The sequence below is a fragment of the Juglans regia genome, chromosome 8 (genome assembly GCF_001411555.2).
Source record: "Juglans regia cultivar Chandler chromosome 8, Walnut 2.0, whole genome shotgun sequence".
In the NCBI taxonomy this organism is placed as follows: Eukaryota; Viridiplantae; Streptophyta; class Magnoliopsida; order Fagales; family Juglandaceae; genus Juglans; species Juglans regia.
Genome location: NC_049908.1, coordinates 19,732,287 through 19,753,564, shown reverse-complemented (window position 1 = coordinate 19,753,564; position 21,278 = coordinate 19,732,287). Strand labels below are relative to the sequence as shown.

Sequence of the window (21,278 nt, the reverse complement as noted above, 5' to 3'; positions counted from 1 at the left end):
ACGGGTATCCTCTCTACCCATCCAAGTTAAAAGCTCCATTTTAGAAGCCATGAGATCAGTATCATCATCAGCATTGTAACAATCTTGAAGACTGATTTCCAATCTCTTAATACATTGCTCTAGATCATTGATAATGATATTAGTCCTACCAAACACATTCTTATTCCAGTCCCTTAAAGCCACCTTGACTCATTTCAACTTACAAGGTAATTTGGACAAACCAAAACCATTCCCCGCTTCTCTCCACACCCCCCCAACAAGGTGAAAGAAATCGACATGATCAGTCCACATATATTGAAAACGAAAAGGGCAAGGGCCATACCTAAACGGGTCTTCACCCATTTGAATCACCAACAGAGAGTGATCAGAAGTAGTACGAGCTAAGACCTAGTAAAAAAGCATTAGGAAAACTATTAAGAAAATGAGAATCAATAAGACATCAATCTAACCTGGCCCAACTGCAAGCCAACCTGCCTTGGCGATTACACCAAGTCATCCTTGATCCTTTATAAGACATTTCTAGCAAACCACAATTATGAGTGAACATGTTGAAATCTTCCATCGCAGCAAATGGTCGAGGAAGTCCACCTCTTCTCTCAGTCATTTTTTATAATATTGAAGTCACCACAAACGATCCAAGGAAGGTTCCCATGACCAGCCATTGCCAGATCCTCCCAAAGTTTCTTCCTCTCAAGCTGGTTACATTTGGCATACACAATGGTAAGAACATAGGCATGCCCATTCTCCTCAACTTTCATAGAAAGAAATTGACTAGACCCAGCTAGCCAATGAAAAGAAAGAACAGAATTCTACAGAAACCAGATTTTACCACCATGTGCTTCGTTAGTAACAAATAAGTCACAAGTAATGAATCTTCCCAAAAAATTTGGAATTTTATCTTCCAACAAAAAAGGCTATGACAGAGCTAAAATATTAGGCCTAAATTTTTTTATAATTTTCCTCAAGCACAAATGAGAAGTACGAACTCCCCTAATATTCCAAAAAATGAGAGGACTAATCATGAGTTCAGTTTGGAAGGACGGTTAACTGCCCTGGTAGCACTCCTTTTTGGGAACTTACTAACTGAATTGCAAGGCCTTCAGAGTCAGAACAATATTCTTTTCTCACATCATCTTTAAACCAATCTCTCTCAGATTCATATTCAGATTGTGCTTCTTCTCTAATTTCTATTTCAAGAGCAATAGCATCAGAATCAGGACCAGAGTAGGCTTCTAAATCACCATATTCCCTTTGGATTGGAGCAAAACTCGTTGAGAAGGCCTCGCCTCACCAAAGCCCACAGAATCATTCAAAATGACATTTTCATGTGTACTCAATGCAGAAAACATTGTTAGTCAATGCATGACATTGTCAGTCAATAAAAGTCATGCATAATGCAGAATCATGTTATTGAATGCAGAAAAGTCATGCGTACTCAATGAAAGTCACTCCAATTAATTCACACCACATAAAAGTCAGTCATATTAATGTTTCAATGCAGAAAAGTTGATCATGTTGGCTTTCATACATATAATTGATTCCACTAGTGACAATCTTTCTTTGCTTTGCAGTCTTGATGCAGAGGACCTAAAAGAGAGGTAAGTACTACGTAGTTCCTTCTTATTAATCATTTTTAGTATCCAGCTTGTAAATATCTTACCAACTCATGTTTACACAAATTTGAATGTTCAGCACAAGGCATGATTGGAGGACCTAATGAAGATCGAAAGCGATCATGTATACATGAGTGAATGATAAGAGTGACCGACCATGGTTGACCACTTGATCATTTCTCTGTTCCTAACCGCAAGAATTTATTTCCTTGTTTTTCACTATGCTTTCTTGTCATCCTAGTGTCAACTCTTATCTTCCTTGGTTTTGAGTTTGTCTACTCGAACGAAATTCTATGCAGTTTTTATTCTTTTTCTAAAGAAAAGAATTGAAAAAAGAATGGAGGTCGTTATTGCAATTGCAGCGAAAAACCGTGGAGTACACTGTTGGACCAGTTGGACAGTAGCTATGTTATTCATGTCACTACAAGAGCAACATGCAAAATCTGAAGAATCAGGAAACGACGTTGCTGGATGCTAAGAACAGGATTCAACACGCCGTCTATACTACTATAAGAAATGGTGAGGAAATTGAAGATGATGTCAACTGCAAAATGTAAACCCTAGCAGAGCACGAGAAGGGTGAAACCCTAGCAGACCAAAGGTCGAGAGAGAGTGAGAGAAACTTCTGGAAGAAAGGAAAATTATTATTCTGTAAAAAGATATTTACATCTGTGTACAGTAGCAGTATTTATAGTAACACATGAAGAAATAAGAAAAGACATGTGACTAACATGTGATACAAAGATGAATAAAATGAATAAAAGAATAAAAAGATGAAAAAGAATAAGTTTATTTCCTGATACCCCCTTCAAGATGGAGAGTATATAAAATTGACTCCCATCTTGGAAACTAAATGATGAAATTGTTGAAAACCAAGAGGTTTAGTTAACACATCAGCAAGTTGATAACTGGAAGCTTAGTGAAAAATCTTGATAATTCCAGTTTGAATTTTTTCCCGAATAAAGTGATAATTCAGCTCAATGTGCTTTGTTCTTTTATGGAAGACAGAATTGGCAACAATGTGTAAGGCAACTTGACTATCACAAAAAAGTTGAGCACTATGAGAATGAGAAATACCAAAATCAGATAAGAGAGTGAAAAACCAAATGATTTCACAAGTGGTAGAAGCCATGAATCTATACTCAACCTCTGCAAAAGATCTGGAAACACTGGTTTGTTTCTTTGTCTTCTATGAAACCAAAGAATCCCCAAGGAAAACACAATAACCACTTGTAGATCTTCTACAATCAAGACAAAAAGCCCAATCAAAATCAACAAAAGTTTTGAGAGACGGTGTATTTGCAGCAGGAAAGAAAAGACCATGGACAAGAGTGCCTTTGATGTATTATAAAATTCTGTAGGCTGTTTGTATATGAGGCTGCCTAGGTTGAACCATGTATTGGCTAAGCCTATTGACAAAATAACATAAGTCTAGCTAAGTTAATGTGAGGTAAAGAAGTCGACCTACAAGTCTTCTATAAACTGTAGGGTCAAGCAGCAAGTCTCCCACATCCTTACTCAACTTAATATTTTGTTCTATAGGAAAAGCAATAGGTTTAGAAGCACGTAAACCAGCATCTTGAAGAATCTCCAAAGAATATTTTCTTTGACATAGAGAAATATCAGCAGGAGATCGAGCCACTTCTAAACCAAGGAAATATTTGAGCTTACCCAAGTCCTTAAGCTTATACTTCTCATCAAGCAAGGATTTCAAAAGCTCCACAAATTTCATATTATTACTAGCAATGAGAATATCATCAACATAGACAAGAAGGGCAATGAAAGATGAACCCTTAGTCTTAGTAAAAAGAGAATAATTAGATTTGGATTGCTGAAAGCCCATACTGAACATGACGAAGGATTTGTGTGAAGGAGAAAAATTAGTATAAGATAGAAAATTGAAAATATCATATTTAGGAGATGAAGACAAAAATGAAAAAGAACCTGATGAATCAGAAATTGTTGAAGGATCTAATGTAGAGTGTATAGAAGAGGGATTGCAATGAAAGTTCTACAAGTAACCAGGTACATTTCTGATTATAGAAGATCTTCTAGGAAGATCAGAAGGCAATGGAACAATGATAGATGGCAGTGGGGAAGAATAATCAACATAAGGTGAATAATCACTTGAACGAGAAGGTGAAGAATTAACAGATGGGGAAGAATTATTTGAATGAGAAGGTGAAGAGAAGTTAAGAGATGAATCAACAGAAGATATGGTTGAAGGCACAGTAAAAGAATCTAAAGCTGAACATTCAATTGGAAAAATAGAAGAAAAATCAATATTGTTTTGAAAAGTAAAAGGAAAAACATGTTCATGAAAAACAATATTTCTTGAAATAAAATATTTATTAGTTTTTAAATCAAGAAGCTTGTAACCTTTTATGCCAAAAGGATAACTAAGCAAAATACAAGTTCGAACTTTAGGATCAAATTTGGTTTGAGATCTTTGTAGAGTTGAAGCATAACAAAGACAACCAAAAGTTCTTAAATGAGTAGAAGAGTGAGAAGATTTGAACAAAAGCTCAAAAGGAGATTTATGATTTAAAAGAGGAGTAGGGAGCCTATTAATGAGATAAGTTGCTGTTAAAACAACATCACCCCAAAAATTAATAGGCAGATGAGACTGAATCATCATTTTTTTAGTTACATTAAGAATGTGCTGATGCTTTCTCTCTACATTAGAGTTTTGTTGAGGAGTCTCAACACAACTATGTTGATGTACGATGCCTTTAGAATGCAAGAAATGAGTAAAAGAAAATCCAGTGACATGATCAGTGCGAAGTGATTTTATATTTAAATGAAATTGTGTTTTACCCATTTTATAAAAGACTCTAAAAATATGTGAAACTTTAGATTTATGCTTAAGAAGATCAAGTCATGTAGCACGAGTTGAACCATCAACAATATTCAGAAAATATGTGTAACCTTCAACAGTAGGTACAACATATGGACCCCAAATATCACAATGAATAAGATCAAAAAGGGCAACAAATAAATTAACATTATTAGGGAAAGATAACTTTCTTTGTTTAGCTAAAGGATAAATCATGCAAGGATTGCATGGAATAGTCAATTTAGGAACAAAATTATTCACAAACAGCAACCTAGAATTAGAAAGATGACCAATTATATTATGCCAAAGCTCATAATTAGAGCATTTGGAAGAAATGGAGCAAACATGTGAAATTATTGTTTCAGTTAAACAAACAACACATGTACTAGAAAAAAAGAAAAAAGAAAAGAAAGGCCTGACTGTTGCAGTATATAGAGGCTTCCCTACAATCTACCCACTCAAATCAGCCTCCAACGAATCAGGTCATGTATTAGACAAGTGTTAGAGGAAAACAAAAAGCAACAAGTTAGTGATTGTGTTAACTGCTAATGGAAATTAACTTGAATTTAAAAGTTGGAATACATAGAATATCATTTAAAACAAGATGTTCAGAAATAGACACAGAACTAATATGTGTAACAGACACAGATTGGTCATTAGGATGCTTCACAAAGGCATTAACAGAACTGGTAATGGAAGTAAAAAAATCAATAAAAGGAACCATATGATCAGTGGCTCCAGTATCAAGAATCCAATACTTGGAATTAAAAGTAGCATACTGAGCAACAGAAAAAACAGAATAAATATTATTTTGAGGAAAAATAATACCAGAAAAATTATTTGAAACAACTGCATTGACAGCAGAAGGAACTTCATCAGCAGATTTAGAAGGATGGAGTAGATTTAGAAGCTACTGATACTGATCCTTAGTCAATGAAAAAGGAGAAACAGTCAAGGAATTGCTATCACTGAGGACAACATTATTAGCCATAGACTGTTGCCTCTGTTTCGGTTTGTAGCCTGGGGGAAAGCCATGCAACTTGTAACACTTTTCAATCACATGACCAGTAATTTCACAAGGTTTACAAACTAGTCTATCCTTCTTAGAAAATGATTTAACGGATCTAGTTCCATCATTTTGAGAAACAAAAACATGTGAGTCAACAGGGGCAGAGAAACAGATGATATTTCTCGTTGTTGTTCCTCTTGTAAAACAAGAGAAAAACTTTATTAAGAGGAGGCATAGGCTTCATAAGTAGAATCTGTGCACAAGCAGGTGTAAAAGATTCATTCAATCCCATCAAAAATTGTAAAATATGTTCCTATAGAACATAGTAATTCAACGTTTGTACAACTCCACAAGAACAAACAGGAAAGGGCTTGTAATTAGTAAGTTTATCTCAAAGCCTCTTAAGACGAGTAAAATAATTACTCACGGAAAGAGAACCTTGAGAGAGGGAGGAAATCGATTTCTGTAACTGAAAAATGCGAGGTCCATTTTTTTGAGAAAATCGTTCCTTAAGATCTGACCAAATCTCACAAGCAGTTGTATTATACAAGATACTAAAAGAAACTTCAAGAGAAACAGAATTTAAGATCCAAGATATCACCATATTATTACATCAAAGCCACGGAGAAAAAAGAGAATATGTTGAATCCGAAGGTTTAGTAATGGATTCATCAACGAATCCAAGCTTGTTCTTCGCCGAGAGAGTGACATCGAGCAAGACCAGGCATGGTAGTTCTGACCGAGAATAGGTTGCGTAACCAAGAGAACACCAGGACTGTCACTAGAATGAAGAAAATAAGGAGAAGTGGCATTCTCGGAGATGGATTTGTGAGACGGCGCCGTAGAAGCAATCAAAAAGGACATCTTATACCATGTAAAATGTAAACCCTAGTTGAGCACGGGTAGGGTGAAACCCTAGTAGACCAAAGGTCGAGACAAAGGGAGAGAAACTTCTGGAAGAAAGGAAAATTATTATTCTGTAAAAAATATTTACATATGTGTACAGTAACGGTATTTATAATAATACATGAAGAAATAAAAAAAGACATGACTAACATGTGATACAAAGATGAATAAAAGAATAAAAAGATGAAAAAGAATAAGTTTAATTCCTAATATCAACACGTGGCTGACGAAAGCGGATGTGATTACAGAATTGGCCACCAGGAAAATTTGTGAAGGCGAAGAAGAAGTAGAGACGAGGAGCTCTATTGCGGCATGCCTGAACTTGAAGCAACGACATCAGTTAAGCCAATAAGCAAAGAATATAGTGGGGAATATTGCTAAACTTCTTAAAAATGGAAACTTCAACAAAGTTTCTTATCGCCCTGCTTTAGAAGCAACAATGACTGCAAGATACATGGATTACGTGGCCTTAGAGTCGAGAATGTCAATTGCAAAGGGAATTATGGAGGCATTAGGAGATGCTAATATCAATAAGATCGGTGTATGGGGGATGGCTGGTGTTGGAAAAAGTACATTGATGAGAGAAATTGTCAGGAAAGTCAAGGAGGATAAGTTATTCGATAAGGTGGGTATGGAAATCTTGTCAGAGAGCCCAGATGCAATGTGAATTCAAGGAGAGATTGCGGACACACTAGGTCTTAAGCTTGATCGAGAAACTGAAAAAGGGAGAGCAAGTCATCTACAATGGAGGCTATCGAAATACAAGGAGGAGAAGATACTTGTTATCCTGGATGATATATGGAAGCAACTTGATTTGGTGGAAATAGGAATTACTCCTTCCGAAAGATGCAAAATAGTACTGACATCTAGAAATCAAGATGTATTAACTTGCGGAATGATCACCCAGAAGGATTTTGCACTTCAGACTTTATTGAAAGAAGAAGCATGGGACTTATTTGAGAAGATGACAGTTTCATGAATCTGTCAAAGATCCTAATGTGAGAGTGATAGCAACTGAGGTAGCTAAAGAGTGTGCAGGTCTTCCTATTGCACTCTTAACAATTTCAAAGGCTTAAAAATAAGAGTTTAGGTTAATGGAAGGATGCCATGCGCCAGTTAAGAAAATTGACTCCCAGACACGTCAGAAAAATGCTAAAACAGTATATTCTCCAATAGAGTTGAGTTATAAGAATCTTGAGTCTCAGGAGCTTAAATCCCTCCTTTTGCTCTGTGCCCAACTTCCTGCCTTTGTTTGCTATCGTGACTTGTTGAAGTATTGTTATGGTTATGGATTATTTCATGATGGCATTGATACATTGGAAGAAGCAAGAAATATGCTAGATACACAACTTCATAAATTAAGAGACTCTTGTCTGCTACTAGAAAGTTCCAATCGATTTGGTATGCATGATATCGTTCGTGACGTCGCTACGATAATTGCATCAAAGGATCATAATATGTTTGTCATGAGAGATGATGGTGGCAGTCATTTCTTTCTTTCATTCATGGCAGTCATTTCAGTCCTTTCTTTTCAGTCCTTTTTATTTAACAGTTCATTCATGGAAAACGTCATTTAAAAGAATGAACTTAAACATCATCTTTTCATTTAACAGTGCATTCATGAAAACATCATTTTAAAGCATGAGCTTAAACATCATTTTTCATGGCATCCATAAAAAATTCGTTCATCGAGACATTTTAACATCAGTTCATAGGGACATTTTAAAACACTTTCTTCACGTCATTTAAAGCATGAGTTCATAGGGACATTTTAAAACACTTTTTTGTGTCATTTAAAACATCAGTTCATAGGGACCTTTTTAAACTCATTTAAAGCATCACTTGAAGCATAAGGCATGAGACATTCATTTCCTTTCCTTTGCAATCAAAATATTTTCATCATCTTTCTTACTCCAATGCACATGCATTTTTATGAACAAGATATATTTTCATGTTATATTACATATAGGAATAATCAATAAGTTTATTGAGAGAGCATGTATGGAAATCTCATGACTTAGAACCTACGTGCATGCATTACCTTATACACACACACACAATTATAATCAATAGGGTGCTTAACAGGGGCTATCAAGAAAGGGCTTGTACATACTATATACCTTTACTCTTAGAAGAACATTTGCAATAAGAGAGAGAGACATTATTTCATAAAGAGAACTTGTAAGCGTGTTAATACTCATATAATATTCTTTAGCCCTCCCTTTAAAGAGAAAGTCACGATATTACAATCTAACGTCCCTTTTATGCTTAACATTAACTCAAATGACTACTCCTCACCCCGACTTACAAGAGAAATAACTTAAATATTAAGACATGCTAGCTGTCCATGGAAAGGCTATTTTAAGGGCTTACATGAAAAGTAGTTAAGAATTCATAGGTTTTAACAAGGTCTCTTTGGTTCAAGCTCACTTTGGGTTATGGACATTAGGAGATAAAATCTAGAAATTCTCAACAATGGGCTTTAAAATAGATTTAGGTATCTCAAGTAGGCTAAACAAGCTTAGGAAACATGTCATTTAAATCAACTTGTGATCCCTCATTATAAAAGGGATAGCTTATCAATATTTTGGACTCTTGGGTTAGGTAGAATTTAACCAAACAAGGGACAACATAAATGGTCTATTTTTACATCAAGACATGGCGTGACATGGACTTAGGAGTACTTGGACAGCTTTGCATATCATAATATATCGTGCCCAAATAATCACTTATATCTAAACCAACTAAGCTATAACCTATTCACATAAGAAATATTTAATTAGTTTAGATAAAATCTCCCATTAAAATTAAAGTAGCATAAAGTATGGCAAAGTTACCCATTAAGAAACTTTAAAACCTTTAAACACTTAACCTTATGATTTACTCACTTAATACCTTTTAAAAGCAAGATGTAAAATTATAGAACCAAGCAAACCTTTAAACCAAACCTCTAACATCCTAAAAATAGATTACCAACCAAACCTCAATACAAGGCACATGATACCAACATATAAAATTTAAAATCACTATAATCATCACCTATGATTAAACCAAGTTTAATAACAACATAGTATTTTCGAAATATAGGAAAATACATAGCAAAACAACTATAATACCATTCGGTTTGGGCCAAAAAAGGGCATACATATTTAGTTGCAATATAGGAAATTAACTACATCAAAACACAAGCTAAAACACTTAATTAGCTTCCAAAATCATATTAAAAATAAATGAGTCAAATTAGGATTTTTTACCTTAAATTCTTAACTCCTTTCAAAACACAAGTGGAAGACCAAATAGAGGTATAGCCGTGTGGATGAAGAGCAACACAATATCACTGTTTTAAACCCCAAAACCGAAACATAAAAAATAATCAAAAGAAAACCCACTTGATCAACCATGTCTAAATTCAAAATACACAAAGGAGAGGATAAGGGTACTCTTACCTTGCTATTTTCCTCTTGAGAAAAATGAAAAGTGGATGCCTGGCTTGAAGGAGGTGAGAGGAGTTTGGTTTCTTGAAGAACAAAAGAGAGGAGAAGAAGAGGGGATCGGCTTTAGCTTGGAGAAGAAGACGAACACTTTCTCTTTTTCTTTTCGTAAGTGTAGTCGACGGGTTAAGCGACTAAAGGGAATTGATTTTATTTCTTGCATTTTTGTGTAGCTTTGATCGACGGTGCAAGGATGGAATGCCTTAGGATAGTTTTTATTTTTCTTCTTCTCCTTTTGTGTCGCTTTGGACGATGGGTGCAATGTAAAGTGAAGTCAATGGCTTCTTTAGAAAGCTTATGGGTCAAAGGAGCTTAATGACTTACCTTATAAGCCTATGGATGAAAAGGGATACAAGGCTTTAGTTGCTTGGTCAAAGCTTACCACATAATTTTGGAAGATGGATGGTGGAGATCTATCCACCTCAAGGTTACTTTTCACCTACCAATCCAATGGTAGAGATTAATTGGTCATTTCTTAAATAAATAAAATTAAAGGGCTTAAGGGAAAATATTTCAAAGTCTTAAAAATAATACCCTTGATTTATTTTAATAAATCATATTTTTAAAATAAAGCATACCCACCTTAAAATAAAATAATTGAAAGTAATAAAAATCTTTATCTCAAAATATTTAACTTAAGGAATTAATAAAATGACGTAAAGACCTACGTAGTAGGACTCGGGTATTACATCTCATAATTAATGTCTCTATGATTATGGGTAGTGGATCGGCTCCCCTCCGTCGTGACCCAACCCCCTACTCAACTCCTTTTCCTTCCTCTCCACACACGGCTAAAACATTGGACAGTTATTGGTGTTCTCTAATATGTTTATATTCTTATTTTTTAAATTAACAAATAGTTATTGCTTTTTACAGGAGATTTGGACTCTTTGGTTTGAAGTTTATGCTACTTTGAGGTTGTATGTTGTGGTAGAAATTCTTTTGGGTATGAATAATAAAGATGCTTTTTAATTTTTTTTTCTTGTTTGACTAAAAGAAGTTGCTATGTTATTTTTTTTATATATTTGGTTAGATTTGTATATTTTGAGAAATTGCTATGTTATTTTTCTTTAATATATTTTGTTAAAGATGCTTCCATCTAGAAGTTTGTTTTCCAGCTTCAAATCTCTATGGCATAATTGGTGCACTTTTAGCTCTTTACTTTTACAGGCAGATATTGAATCTTTGATGGCTGCTATTTCCTCTGTTGTTGATGTTATGCAGGCAATGGGATCCTTTATAGGCTCTTTGCTCTTGAGGGTGAGATTTGCTTGATACAACCATTTATGTCGCTTATATTGTATTGCAGGTTCTATGTGTGAGTAAATATCTCTTTACCCCACTTCTTTTTGTTACTGGACAAGTCTCATTTTTCACTCAAGTGGTTTGTACGATATGTGTGTGGGACTCAAAGTTACATGTCATAATTCAAAACTTTCATGTAGTTTTGTAAATTGATTGTTTCGATGTTTGTAGTTGGGTAGTTAAGAGAATGAACCTAACTCTGTAAGATTATAACCAGTTTTGGAATATCTGCTTGCTCTTCTGTGTTTTGACAAGTTTAATATGTAGCAGAAAAGGTTGATGATAAAGGTATTAGGTGCAATATTTGCCTGTGATTTCTTGCAATATGTTTTTATATTTGACAAAGCTTGATTTAGGGAGTTTCATTGTCACTATAAATTTAGGAATTAGGACAGTATAGATACAACCATTTTCTTTCACTTTTTATAGAACTGAGATCTACCCCAGCAACATTTCACACTTTTAACTCTTGACCCATCACACAAATGGCAAGACTAGTGCTACTCCTGTGTTTACCATGATGTCATGACTACTATGCTAAATATACCCATTGTTTGTTTTTCCCTCTTTCCCTCAGATACAATGGTCTAGTTCATGCTTGCAAGAATCGAGCTTCTAATTTTGTTTATTTTTATTTTTATTTTGTTCTTGTTCTTTCTGTGTTCAAAAAAACTTTATTTACTTAGTTTCTTATTTTGGTGTGATCTGGTTTGACTCTAATTAGTTCATGTGGTTGAAAATTTTGGTATTCTAATGATTCTTTGAATTTATCTTATTGATTTCATTCTTTTGAATCTAGGTTATTTTATAAACTTCAAACATGCAATTCTTGTCTGTCTTATTTCTAATGCTCCACTTCTCTCAGGTTTTATCTGAGTCCTGAGCAAACAGCTGCTTTGGATAGCTTATTGACACACTACAAGGTATTCCTCTCATGTTATTATGTTATTTAGGTTATCTATGGCAGTATCTTATCATACTTGCAAATATATGTAATGGAACAACACAAAAATATATATTATTTTTTTGTCAGGTAAATTATTAACATAAATAGAACATTAGATTTTGTTGCTTGCATTCTCTTTAGATAAATATTTTCTTATTTGCAGCTTAAGTGATCTTAATATAGTATATGCCTATCATGTTTGTATTGTTTGATTTTCGTAATATTTTGTATTATTATCTCAGCTTCTCATTTATATGCCAGTAAGTTTGTCATTCTCCTTTCTTTGATTCTTTTACCATAGCAAAGTCTTTTTTTTTTTTACTTTTATATGCAATAGGATCCTATCAATTAGCTAAGCTAATTCCAATTAGATTAGGAATCGCTGAAAATTTTATATTATCTAATTTGTCTATATTACTTTACTCCGACTTGTATTCAACTATAGTGTATTTTGAACTAATCTTTTTATTTTCTTATGTATCCAAACATGTAATTATTATATTTGATTTATAATTTTTTGTCAAACAGTTTTCTTATCTTTGAATAATGATCTGTTTCACCTAACTAAGCAAACGTGCTCTTTGCACGTTGCTTTCAACTTAGTATATGTATCATGTATGTATATATATTGCATTAAATATGTATATATTTATATAGGTATTAAAAAAGGCCCAGCGGGCCAGAAAGCCCAGTGGACTCAAAAAGCCCATCTGCCCAAACCACAGGAAACGGCCGTTTCCTCTCCAATAAACCCTAATATCAGCCCCAGAGCCTAAGACTGTTCAACTGGGCCGGGTTTTTTCCCGGCCCGTTCCGGAACCCGAAAAACCGGGATCCGGTTTCGGGTTCCAGCCCGGATTTAATCCGGACCGGAATCCGGATTGAAAAATCCGGACCTTTCCGGCCCGGATACGGGTGGTTTAAAACCCGGTACCCGGGTCTTTACGCATCCTAAGAAACCCCCCCCCCCCCCCCAAATCGAATCCGTCTGTCACTCTCTCTCTCTCTCTCGTTACGCTTGCAAGAAACCCTAAGTTCCGTGCCTCTTCGTCGCCGCGACCCCATTGTCGCCGCCGCATCTTCGTCTCCGCATCTCCGTCGCCGCCGCATCTTCGTCGCCGTCGGCCTTTCCCTAAGTCCCTGCCTCCATCGTGACCCCGTGAGTCTACTCTCTCTTTCTCTCTCTATCTCCCTCTCTCTCTCCATTGGATTTCTGGGTTTGGCTTTCCAAGAGAGATTTCTGGGTTGGATTCCTGTGATCGAGTATCTTTTGTTGAGTTTGGATTTCTGGTTTCTCCGTGTGTCTGATTTTGTTTTTATTTGAAAATTATTTGAATATCTTTTGTTGTCTAATGGATAATGCTTCCTCTTCTGCTCAAGTAGTGCTGATTGATTTCTATATTGTTGAGTTCATTGAACAGAATCATGTATAAGGTGGGTTTATATGGCAGTGATCGTGTAATAATTTCTATATTATTATCTAGGGTGTAATATACCGTAACATATCACAAACAAATGCCAAGTCATGGAAGCAAAGAAGCCAAGCAAACCAAAGGGAATGTAGTTCGCCTATATGTTCATAATAGTTCCAAAAAAACCAGATATGTGTAAAAACCAGATTAGCTTCAGAATTGCAAGGATGGGAGATTTCACATAATGTTCATGTACTCAGATATTTAAGTGCAATTTGCCTTATTGAAAAACTAAAACCAGAAAAGGAAGTTTGTAATAATAAGCATATTAAGTTAGATTATTTATTATTCTAGAGTTTGAACCCTAAACAAATAGTTTGCTTAACAATGTAAATTGTAATAGACAGCCTCTGTTTTAGTCTGTTTTACATTGCATTTTGTGTTAATCATACGGGGGACATAAAACAATCTGAAGACTAATAAGTTTTATGTTGACGATATTAGACACATATTACCAATTTGGGTAGTAGGGGCCTGGTGCCACTACCATATATGGAATGTTGAGATTTTTTTTGGTGGGTCAAGTCTGCTTTCTGTCAAATCCAAGGATCAATAAAATGGGTTGAAATATTTGGACTTTTATTTATTTATTTTTATTTTTTTTATCAAGAAGAAGAAGAGGAAATCTTTGAAATCTTTGGACTTGGAGCTCTTTCTATTCTGTTCTTTCATGCATATTTTGGAAGCTTTTGATTGATATCTAAATGACTAGAAAGGAAAGTTGGAGAGGAGCCATCACAATAATGCTGGCTGGGCAAGATTTTTACTATTTTTGGTCATACTTTCCTTTATGGGTACGTTGTATAAAGCTGTCAATTAGGATGTAAATACTTACCTTATATAGCATATTAGTGGTAGATAGTTTGTATGTGGCTGCTGTTTGTGGCTGCATATTTTGGGACTGTTTTGTATCTTGTGGCTGTATTTGTTTTGGAATTGTAGCCTATGTTATTTTTTATTTTGTAATGTAATGTAATGAATAAATACTAAATAATGTAATATGTAGTGAATTGCATTGTGTTGCATGCATTTTAAATATTATATTTCTTTTTCTAGGTAATTAGTTGTTTCTAAGTTTAGTAATTTTTTACATAAAATTTAGCTTTCCATTTTCATATATTTTTATTATTGTGGACAATGTTAACATACTTATTGAAAACATTTATTTTATAAGATTAAACAAATAGAGTTTGAATGTTATATCAACATTTATTTTTTGAAAAAATGTTCAAAACAAGTAGGCCCTTTTGTTTAAAAAAAAAAAAAACCGGGTTTAACCTGGAACCCGGAATCCGGGTTTTTAAAAACCCGGATTCATCCGGGTTTCGGCTCGGGTATGACCTGGGAAGACCCGGCCCGGGTTTGAAACCCGGGTTCCGGTCTGGGTATACCCGGTTTCCCGGGTCGGAACCCGGATGAACAGTGCTACCAGGGCCTCAGTCGAGTCCCCTCAGTTCCCTTCCTTCCTCTCTACCTCACTCATCACTCACGCAGCCGTCGGTCCGTTGCACATAGACCCTCACATCTCGACGTCGCCCTCTCAGCCTGAGTCCCCTCACCTCTCGCCGTCTCACCGCTTCACACAGTCCCTTACTCTTGTCGTCGCACTTCCCCTCACCTCTCGCACCAATCGCCGTCGCACACAGCCCCTCTCACAGCCACGTATTTCTCACGGGGACACGGTACTTTCTTTTCCTCTCTCTCGCATTTCTCTCCCTCATCAGTCATCACATGAGCCACGATTATTTATGATTTCTTTATTGTTGTAATGTAACTTGTATTTACTATTTAGTATTTACATAGTCATTAGTCATTAATCTGCTACTCTGCTTGTTCATTTTAATTTTTGTCAATGATTCTTGAATTTTTTTCATTGTCTGTGACTGTGACTATGTTTGGTTGGTGAGAAAGCGTTAGAAATGTGACTTTGAGTCTGACAATGTTTGCATTGTTTGGTCCAACCTTGTAAACAATATATGATTGGATTAATGCTATCTACTAATCTTTCTGCCCCTTTGTAACAAAATGAAATTATTTGTAAAATTATTTAATTACCATCTGTTAATATATTTAAAAATGGGGTGTAATGACTGTTTTTAGTGAAGAAGGTTCAGCCATTAAATATGCTCGTGGGGACCCAAATTCCAAATATCTGTTTTTTGTGAATCATCACTGGACTGTTTGATTATGCACTGTTATAGCTCTATTTCACTGGACGCCAATTTCAAATTCCATATGAACTTCTAAATCAGTTATTGGATTTTTTTATTAAAGCAGATTGTTGTAATAGTAACAGATTTTGGAATAAAACAGATTTTTTAAAGCAGTTTTTTTTTTTTTTTGACAATTTTGCATTTTATTAAAACCAGACTGAACCGTACTGGAACCGGTAAAACTGGAAGTGCTGGTTAGGGGGGTAACCGGTGCGTAATTGGTTTTTGAAAATGAAAAATCGGTACATACTGGTTCGGTTCTAAATTTTGTCCAAAACCGGACCAAACCGTAGGTTATACTCCTATTGATGGTGCACTTAGAAAAATGAAGGCTTTGAGGCTGGATGGAATACATAAAGAGAAGAAGATTTTCTGCAATTTGATATTTTGCTTTTATAAATGAGATTTTGATTATATACTGTAATGTTGATTGTGGTTAAATATAATTGTGGTCTTTATATACTCATAAAAAAATATTGATATGTTTATGCCTCTCTGCTGTATTCACTTCAATTAATATAAAATTTGCTTTCCAGTTTTGCTCACTTTTGAAGGAAGTCCAGTTTCTTTGCTATCTTGCTGTTGTTGCTGGTGATTTAATTCAACATGTCGTCGCTAAGGAATGCTATTAGTAGACGAGCTCACAAAGAAAGATCTCAACCGTGAGTCGGCAGACTCACCCTTTGCTGTACATTTCAAATATTATAAGGGGAAACTCTATTTTTCAAAATGAATTGTAAATATATTAGGGTGATTTTTTTTTCAAAGTTTACGGGTGCAAAATATATTTTCTTTGATATATATTTATTTTTCATTAATTGATAAAACACTTAATTGTTTCCAATAATTGTTGACGATCCCTGTTCTATTTTTTAGGCATTCAAGGAGAAAATTTGGTCTTCTTGAAAAGCACAAGGATTATGTCGAGCGGGCACAAGTTTTTCACAAAAAGGAGCAGACTTTGCAGGTAGAGTTTCAAAGTTCTCCATGCTGTTTTCTTGATGTCTAGTTGGTTGATGGGCTAAATATATATATATGTTAACTATTTTTTATTCTGAACATATTTGCTCAACAGAAACTTAGGGAGAAAGCTGCTTTCAGGAATCCAGATGAGTTTTACTTCCGGATGATGAAAGCAAAAACTGTTAATGGAGTCCACAAATTAGAGTAACATGAATGAATTCTCATGCTTTGATGTTTTGGCGTCTTAGCTGTGAATTATAGTTAATTTGTAAGCTTCTGTTATAGGAATGAGGCAAACAAATATAATACGGAAGAGCTTATGCTTATGAAGACCCAAGATATGGGATATATTCTTCAAAAATTGCAGAGCCAGAAAAAGGTAGACGAGTACTTTTATTGTAAAGCTTATGGTTTTTAGATTACATTTGTTTTCAAGTAGATTTTAATTATGGATTTTCTTTGTCCAATGAAGAAAGTTGAAAAGCTTACTGCCGTTCTGCACTCTCTTGATAGCCAGCCATCTAATAGACATGTTTACTATGCTGAAGACAGGTTTGAGCTTCCTAAATTATAATTATTATTTGTAATGTCTTCATATCCTTTATTTGCATATTTGACAAAGTGAGGTGTTATTGGAAGCATGAGATTTTATTTTCTCTTTTTCTAAAATAACAGTGGCATTTGTCTTTTCTTAGTTTTCTCTCCACCGTCTCTCTGCTTTTGTTACACATGTAACACCAATCTGTTATTAAATATTTGGCGTTTTCATTGATTATCTATAGTGGGATCCTTCTAATGATGCTGTCAATAAGAAGAAAGCTGCTTTAGGGGTGCCTTGGTCTTCTGTATACTCCATGGGAATGGGTTTGCATTATGCATAATGAGAGAGACCTGTAGGACTCCCAATAAACCTCTGTTTCTCCCACCCTCACTCTTATCTTGTGGTTAGGGGGATCTTGTTAACAGAAGGTGCCCTATTGCTTGGAGAGTAGTGCCTCCATGTTTGATGTGGAGCATTTGGTTTTCACAAAATTAGGCAGGCATCCCATGCGAACTAGCAGCAGTCTTGTGGGAAACTCAAAATGGGTTTCCTTGTGTTTGTTTTCTATTTTTTTTTATGCTTTAAATCTTATGCCTTGATGGTGAACTTTCCTTTTGCTTTTCTTTGCAATTTTATTAGTTTCTCTTTTGGGGGTGTTCATTTTGGGTATTCTTGTCACTTAGTTGAGTTTTAAGTTAAAGGAAAATAAATGGAAATTTATCTCTTGGCTCACTTTTGTTGTCATTAAAGTCATTTCTAACCCTTCATCCTTTTCCAAATTATCTGTGGTGTGAACATTATTTTCAAGTCCTGCCTCTTTATTTTGAAGTTGAAATGAAGTATTTAGATCTATTTATCCATTTCCTATCCTTGCAGGGAGGAGGCTAAAGAAATACAATCACGTTTAAAGAAAAGGGGAAAAATGCCTACTTCTGATTATGTTATCAATGATGATATTAGAAGGTAAAGTCAAAATGTAACAAATTATTGATATAGATTGATTGACAGAATTATTTTTATTCATTTGGATCTTGAAATTTTGCTCTTCTTACATGTGATTATTCTAGGATCTAATTGATTAACATTGTATTCGTCTTTCAGTTACATGGTAAATGGAGTAGAATTGTGAATTTAGCTCTTTTTTTTCTTGACTTTCTATAGTGGAAGTTAAATTTCCCTTTAAGTGACTCCGTCAAACGTATTTTCCAATGATTCATATGCACCTCTTCTTTATGAGTACCGTCAATTAAAGTTTCTGTGAAGTTATGCTTGGTTCTTTATTAAATTAGCCGAGTTCAACTCAAAGTTAGTCCCATTTATTTCGTGCCTCAAGCCAAAGTCAAAATAGGCTTGGCTAGGAGGCTCATGAGCCATAATAGAAGTCTAAGTATTCTTGAGATCTGACGTATAATGAGTTAAGTAACAATTGATACCTCATTTTTTTCTTCTGCCACTCCAATAAAAATCCCTTCCTCTCCCTAACATCAAAAAACTCTAGCAACAAACTCATATTCTCTCTTACTCTCCATAGTTATTCTATCTCTCTCTCTTGCATGCATATCAAACAAAAATCTCTTTTGCTTGATTTGTTATCCTTCTTTTCACTGTTGCTATCACCCTCTTCTTGTTTTAAGTGATCACATCAGTGTTAGGATATAGAGCTGGAGCAGTGATGGTGGTGAGGTTTTGCAGATACTGTATGACTGGGTTGCAAGGATGTGTTCTGTGTGGTATGTAGTTGTGTAGGGTAGGACCGGTGGAGTGTTGGGATTGAAGAATAAAACACAATGGAGAAGCTATAGGGTTTTCATGTTACTACTGTACCATTGTGGCCTTATCCTCATAAAGCTCCAACTTTCGATTAAAATTACTGCATGGCCAAAATGTATCTACGTATGGTGCATACCACACACACGTGTATATGATGGTGAGGCAGTGGTAATGAATCCCGACAGTGTTGGTTGCAGCAACCATATTGGAGAGAGTGACCATGGGTGTTGGCATATGATTAGTGTTGATTGCCATAATTTTGTTTTGGAGTTATGTTTCCATTAATTTATGTTTTCTTTTTGTAAAATTTATTACATTTAGTAATTGCTTTTGTTGTCATTTGTTGCCTTTTTATGGAAACAAGGCAAAAAAACATAAAATATCAATGAGTCGAAATGAACCCGAATTTGTCATTTCATAGAGGCAAAAGTTACATACTGTTCTTTAAAACCTTGAATTCTAATATCTATTTGATGTGTGAAATGCTTCTTAATTTCTATATTTTGTTTCTCAACTCTGTTTAGCTTTATACTATTGTTGTTGTTAGCATGATGATTATTAGGAACTAGTTGTTTGTTAGTGACAACCTTGATTTCCATATGTAGCAAAACTGCTGCTTCCTATAGAGAACTGGAAGCAAGGAGGAATAGAGTGAGTCAGTTGGAGAAACTCTATATGGATATGGCATTGCAGAAGGAACTACAGGTATTTACATCTTAAACTCCTTGCCTTTAATTCTCTATTGGGTGGCAGGTCAAAGTTTTGGAAATAAAAACAAATCTCATTTAATAAACAGAAAAAGGGCCGGAAGCGCAAATTACGTGAAGATGAGCTTGTTTGTCCCACTTCTAAACCAGTATACAAGTGGAGGTCAGAACGGAAGCGTTGAAAAGGTATTTATATACTTATTTAATGATATGGCCTCTGTCTGCCTTTTTATCTTTGTCAAAATAATTGTTATATATACTTGTTACTAACCCTCAAGGGTTGGCTCAAGTGGTAAAGGCCTTGGGCTTCAGGATATGCTCCCCCTAGGTCTAAGGTTCATTTTATCCTTGGGTGCAAACAATTTTTAGGGGCCATCTGACTGAGGGATTTTTCCCTTGAATTACCCGAGATGCACTTGCGGGAAACTCCTAACCGAGGGCCTGTGCACCCCCGGGATTAGTCGGGACACTGTTCTTGGACACCCGATACCAATAAAAAAAATATATACTTGGTACTTATACTGATCTAATATTCTGAGAATGCAGTGTCTTTAGGCCACTGAGATTTGAATTGTTATCATTAAAAGAAAATGCAAACAATTAGATAAATTGGTTTGTCACAAAGTTTTGCTTGCATTTTCTGTAGCTTACATCTCTAACTTAAATGTAGGTGTTTGGTGGGGTTTTTATAAGGATGCTTCGCATTTAAAAGAGCAGAAGGCACCAGCATTTTGTTTGTCAGATTGGAGGCGTTTCAGTTTTTCCTTAATTTGTAAAAAGTAGCTTGGGCATTTCTTGCGGCCTTTCAGAAACAATGATTGTCCAATCATCTGATAATTCTCATAGTTTTTAAAATCTGCTAAGCTAACTGCTTGGAAGAAACTTGAATATGAGTGATGCTTCTATCAACATTTACATTAGTTTTGACTTTGCGGGTTAATTTAATTGTCAAAAGCGAATGGGAAATTATAACTTGCCTCGAACTATTATCTCTTTTGCAACATGACTTCCTGACTAACAAAATTGTGAATTTATTGACCGTTAAAATAGAGAAAAATTAATCACTATAGGGAGTAAAATCCTAACATAGTAATATTAACAAATTAAACTTATGAGAGCGCCTCCAGGCCGGTCGGGTGTTTCCTTTCACTTTACGTCGGGTGTTTTTCTTTCAATTTACACCCGTAAATTACAAGCTCTGGTTCGGCAAATGGGTGTAGCTACTCTGCCGCTCCAACTTGACTGCTGGGCATATCGCCCAGTGTAAAAAGTTTTTTTTTTTTCTTTTCTTTTTTATATTTTTTTAACATATTTAAATAAATTTAAAAAATAAAAAAAAATATTAATCTATTTAAAATCACTTTTTTAATCATTAAATAAAAAAAAAAATTTGATCAGCAGTCAAATGAACATAGTGTTTTCCTCGGAAAATACATCTTATACTTACATACTGGCGAAAACATTTTTTTTTTACCGCTCTTTTCCCTCTTTCACTCCTCCCTCCTC

At 35.0% G+C, this 21,278-nt stretch overlaps 1 protein-coding gene across 2 annotated transcripts; it reads left to right on the top strand.

Moving 5' to 3' along the window:
* Positions 1 to 13,078: 13,078 nt before the first annotated feature.
* LOC118349315 (probable U3 small nucleolar RNA-associated protein 11) lies at positions 13,079 to 20,710 on the top strand. 2 transcript variants are annotated; one of them, XM_035693654.1, is made up of 11 exons: positions 13,079 to 13,265; positions 15,073 to 15,260; positions 16,328 to 16,453; positions 16,668 to 16,758; positions 16,867 to 16,958; positions 17,040 to 17,133; positions 17,227 to 17,306; positions 18,172 to 18,258; positions 19,671 to 19,770; positions 19,862 to 19,958; positions 20,443 to 20,710. In XM_035693654.1, the coding sequence occupies exons 3-10, from the start codon at positions 16,398 to 16,400 to the stop codon at positions 19,952 to 19,954; spliced, it is 693 nt and encodes a 230-aa protein (XP_035549547.1). In that variant the 5' UTR covers positions 13,079 to 13,265; positions 15,073 to 15,260; positions 16,328 to 16,397; the 3' UTR covers positions 19,955 to 19,958; positions 20,443 to 20,710. The 2 variants fall into 2 exon arrangements, with proteins under 2 accessions (XP_035549547.1, XP_035549546.1); XM_035693653.1 differs by lacking the exon at positions 15,073 to 15,260.
* Positions 20,711 to 21,278: the final 568 nt, after the last annotated feature.

Excerpts from the sequence above, each read along its gene's own strand:
- LOC118349315 (XM_035693653.1), top strand. The coding sequence starts at position 16,398 with ATGTCGTCGCTAAGGAATGCTATTAGTAGACGAGCTCACAAAGAAAGA. Across the intron at positions 16,759-16,866 it reads AAAAGGAGCAGACTTTGCAG|AAACTTAGGGAGAAAGCTGC; the intron begins GTAGAGTTTCAA and ends TTTGCTCAACAG. Across the intron at positions 16,959-17,039 it reads AATGGAGTCCACAAATTAGA|GAATGAGGCAAACAAATATA; the intron begins GTAACATGAATG and ends CTTCTGTTATAG.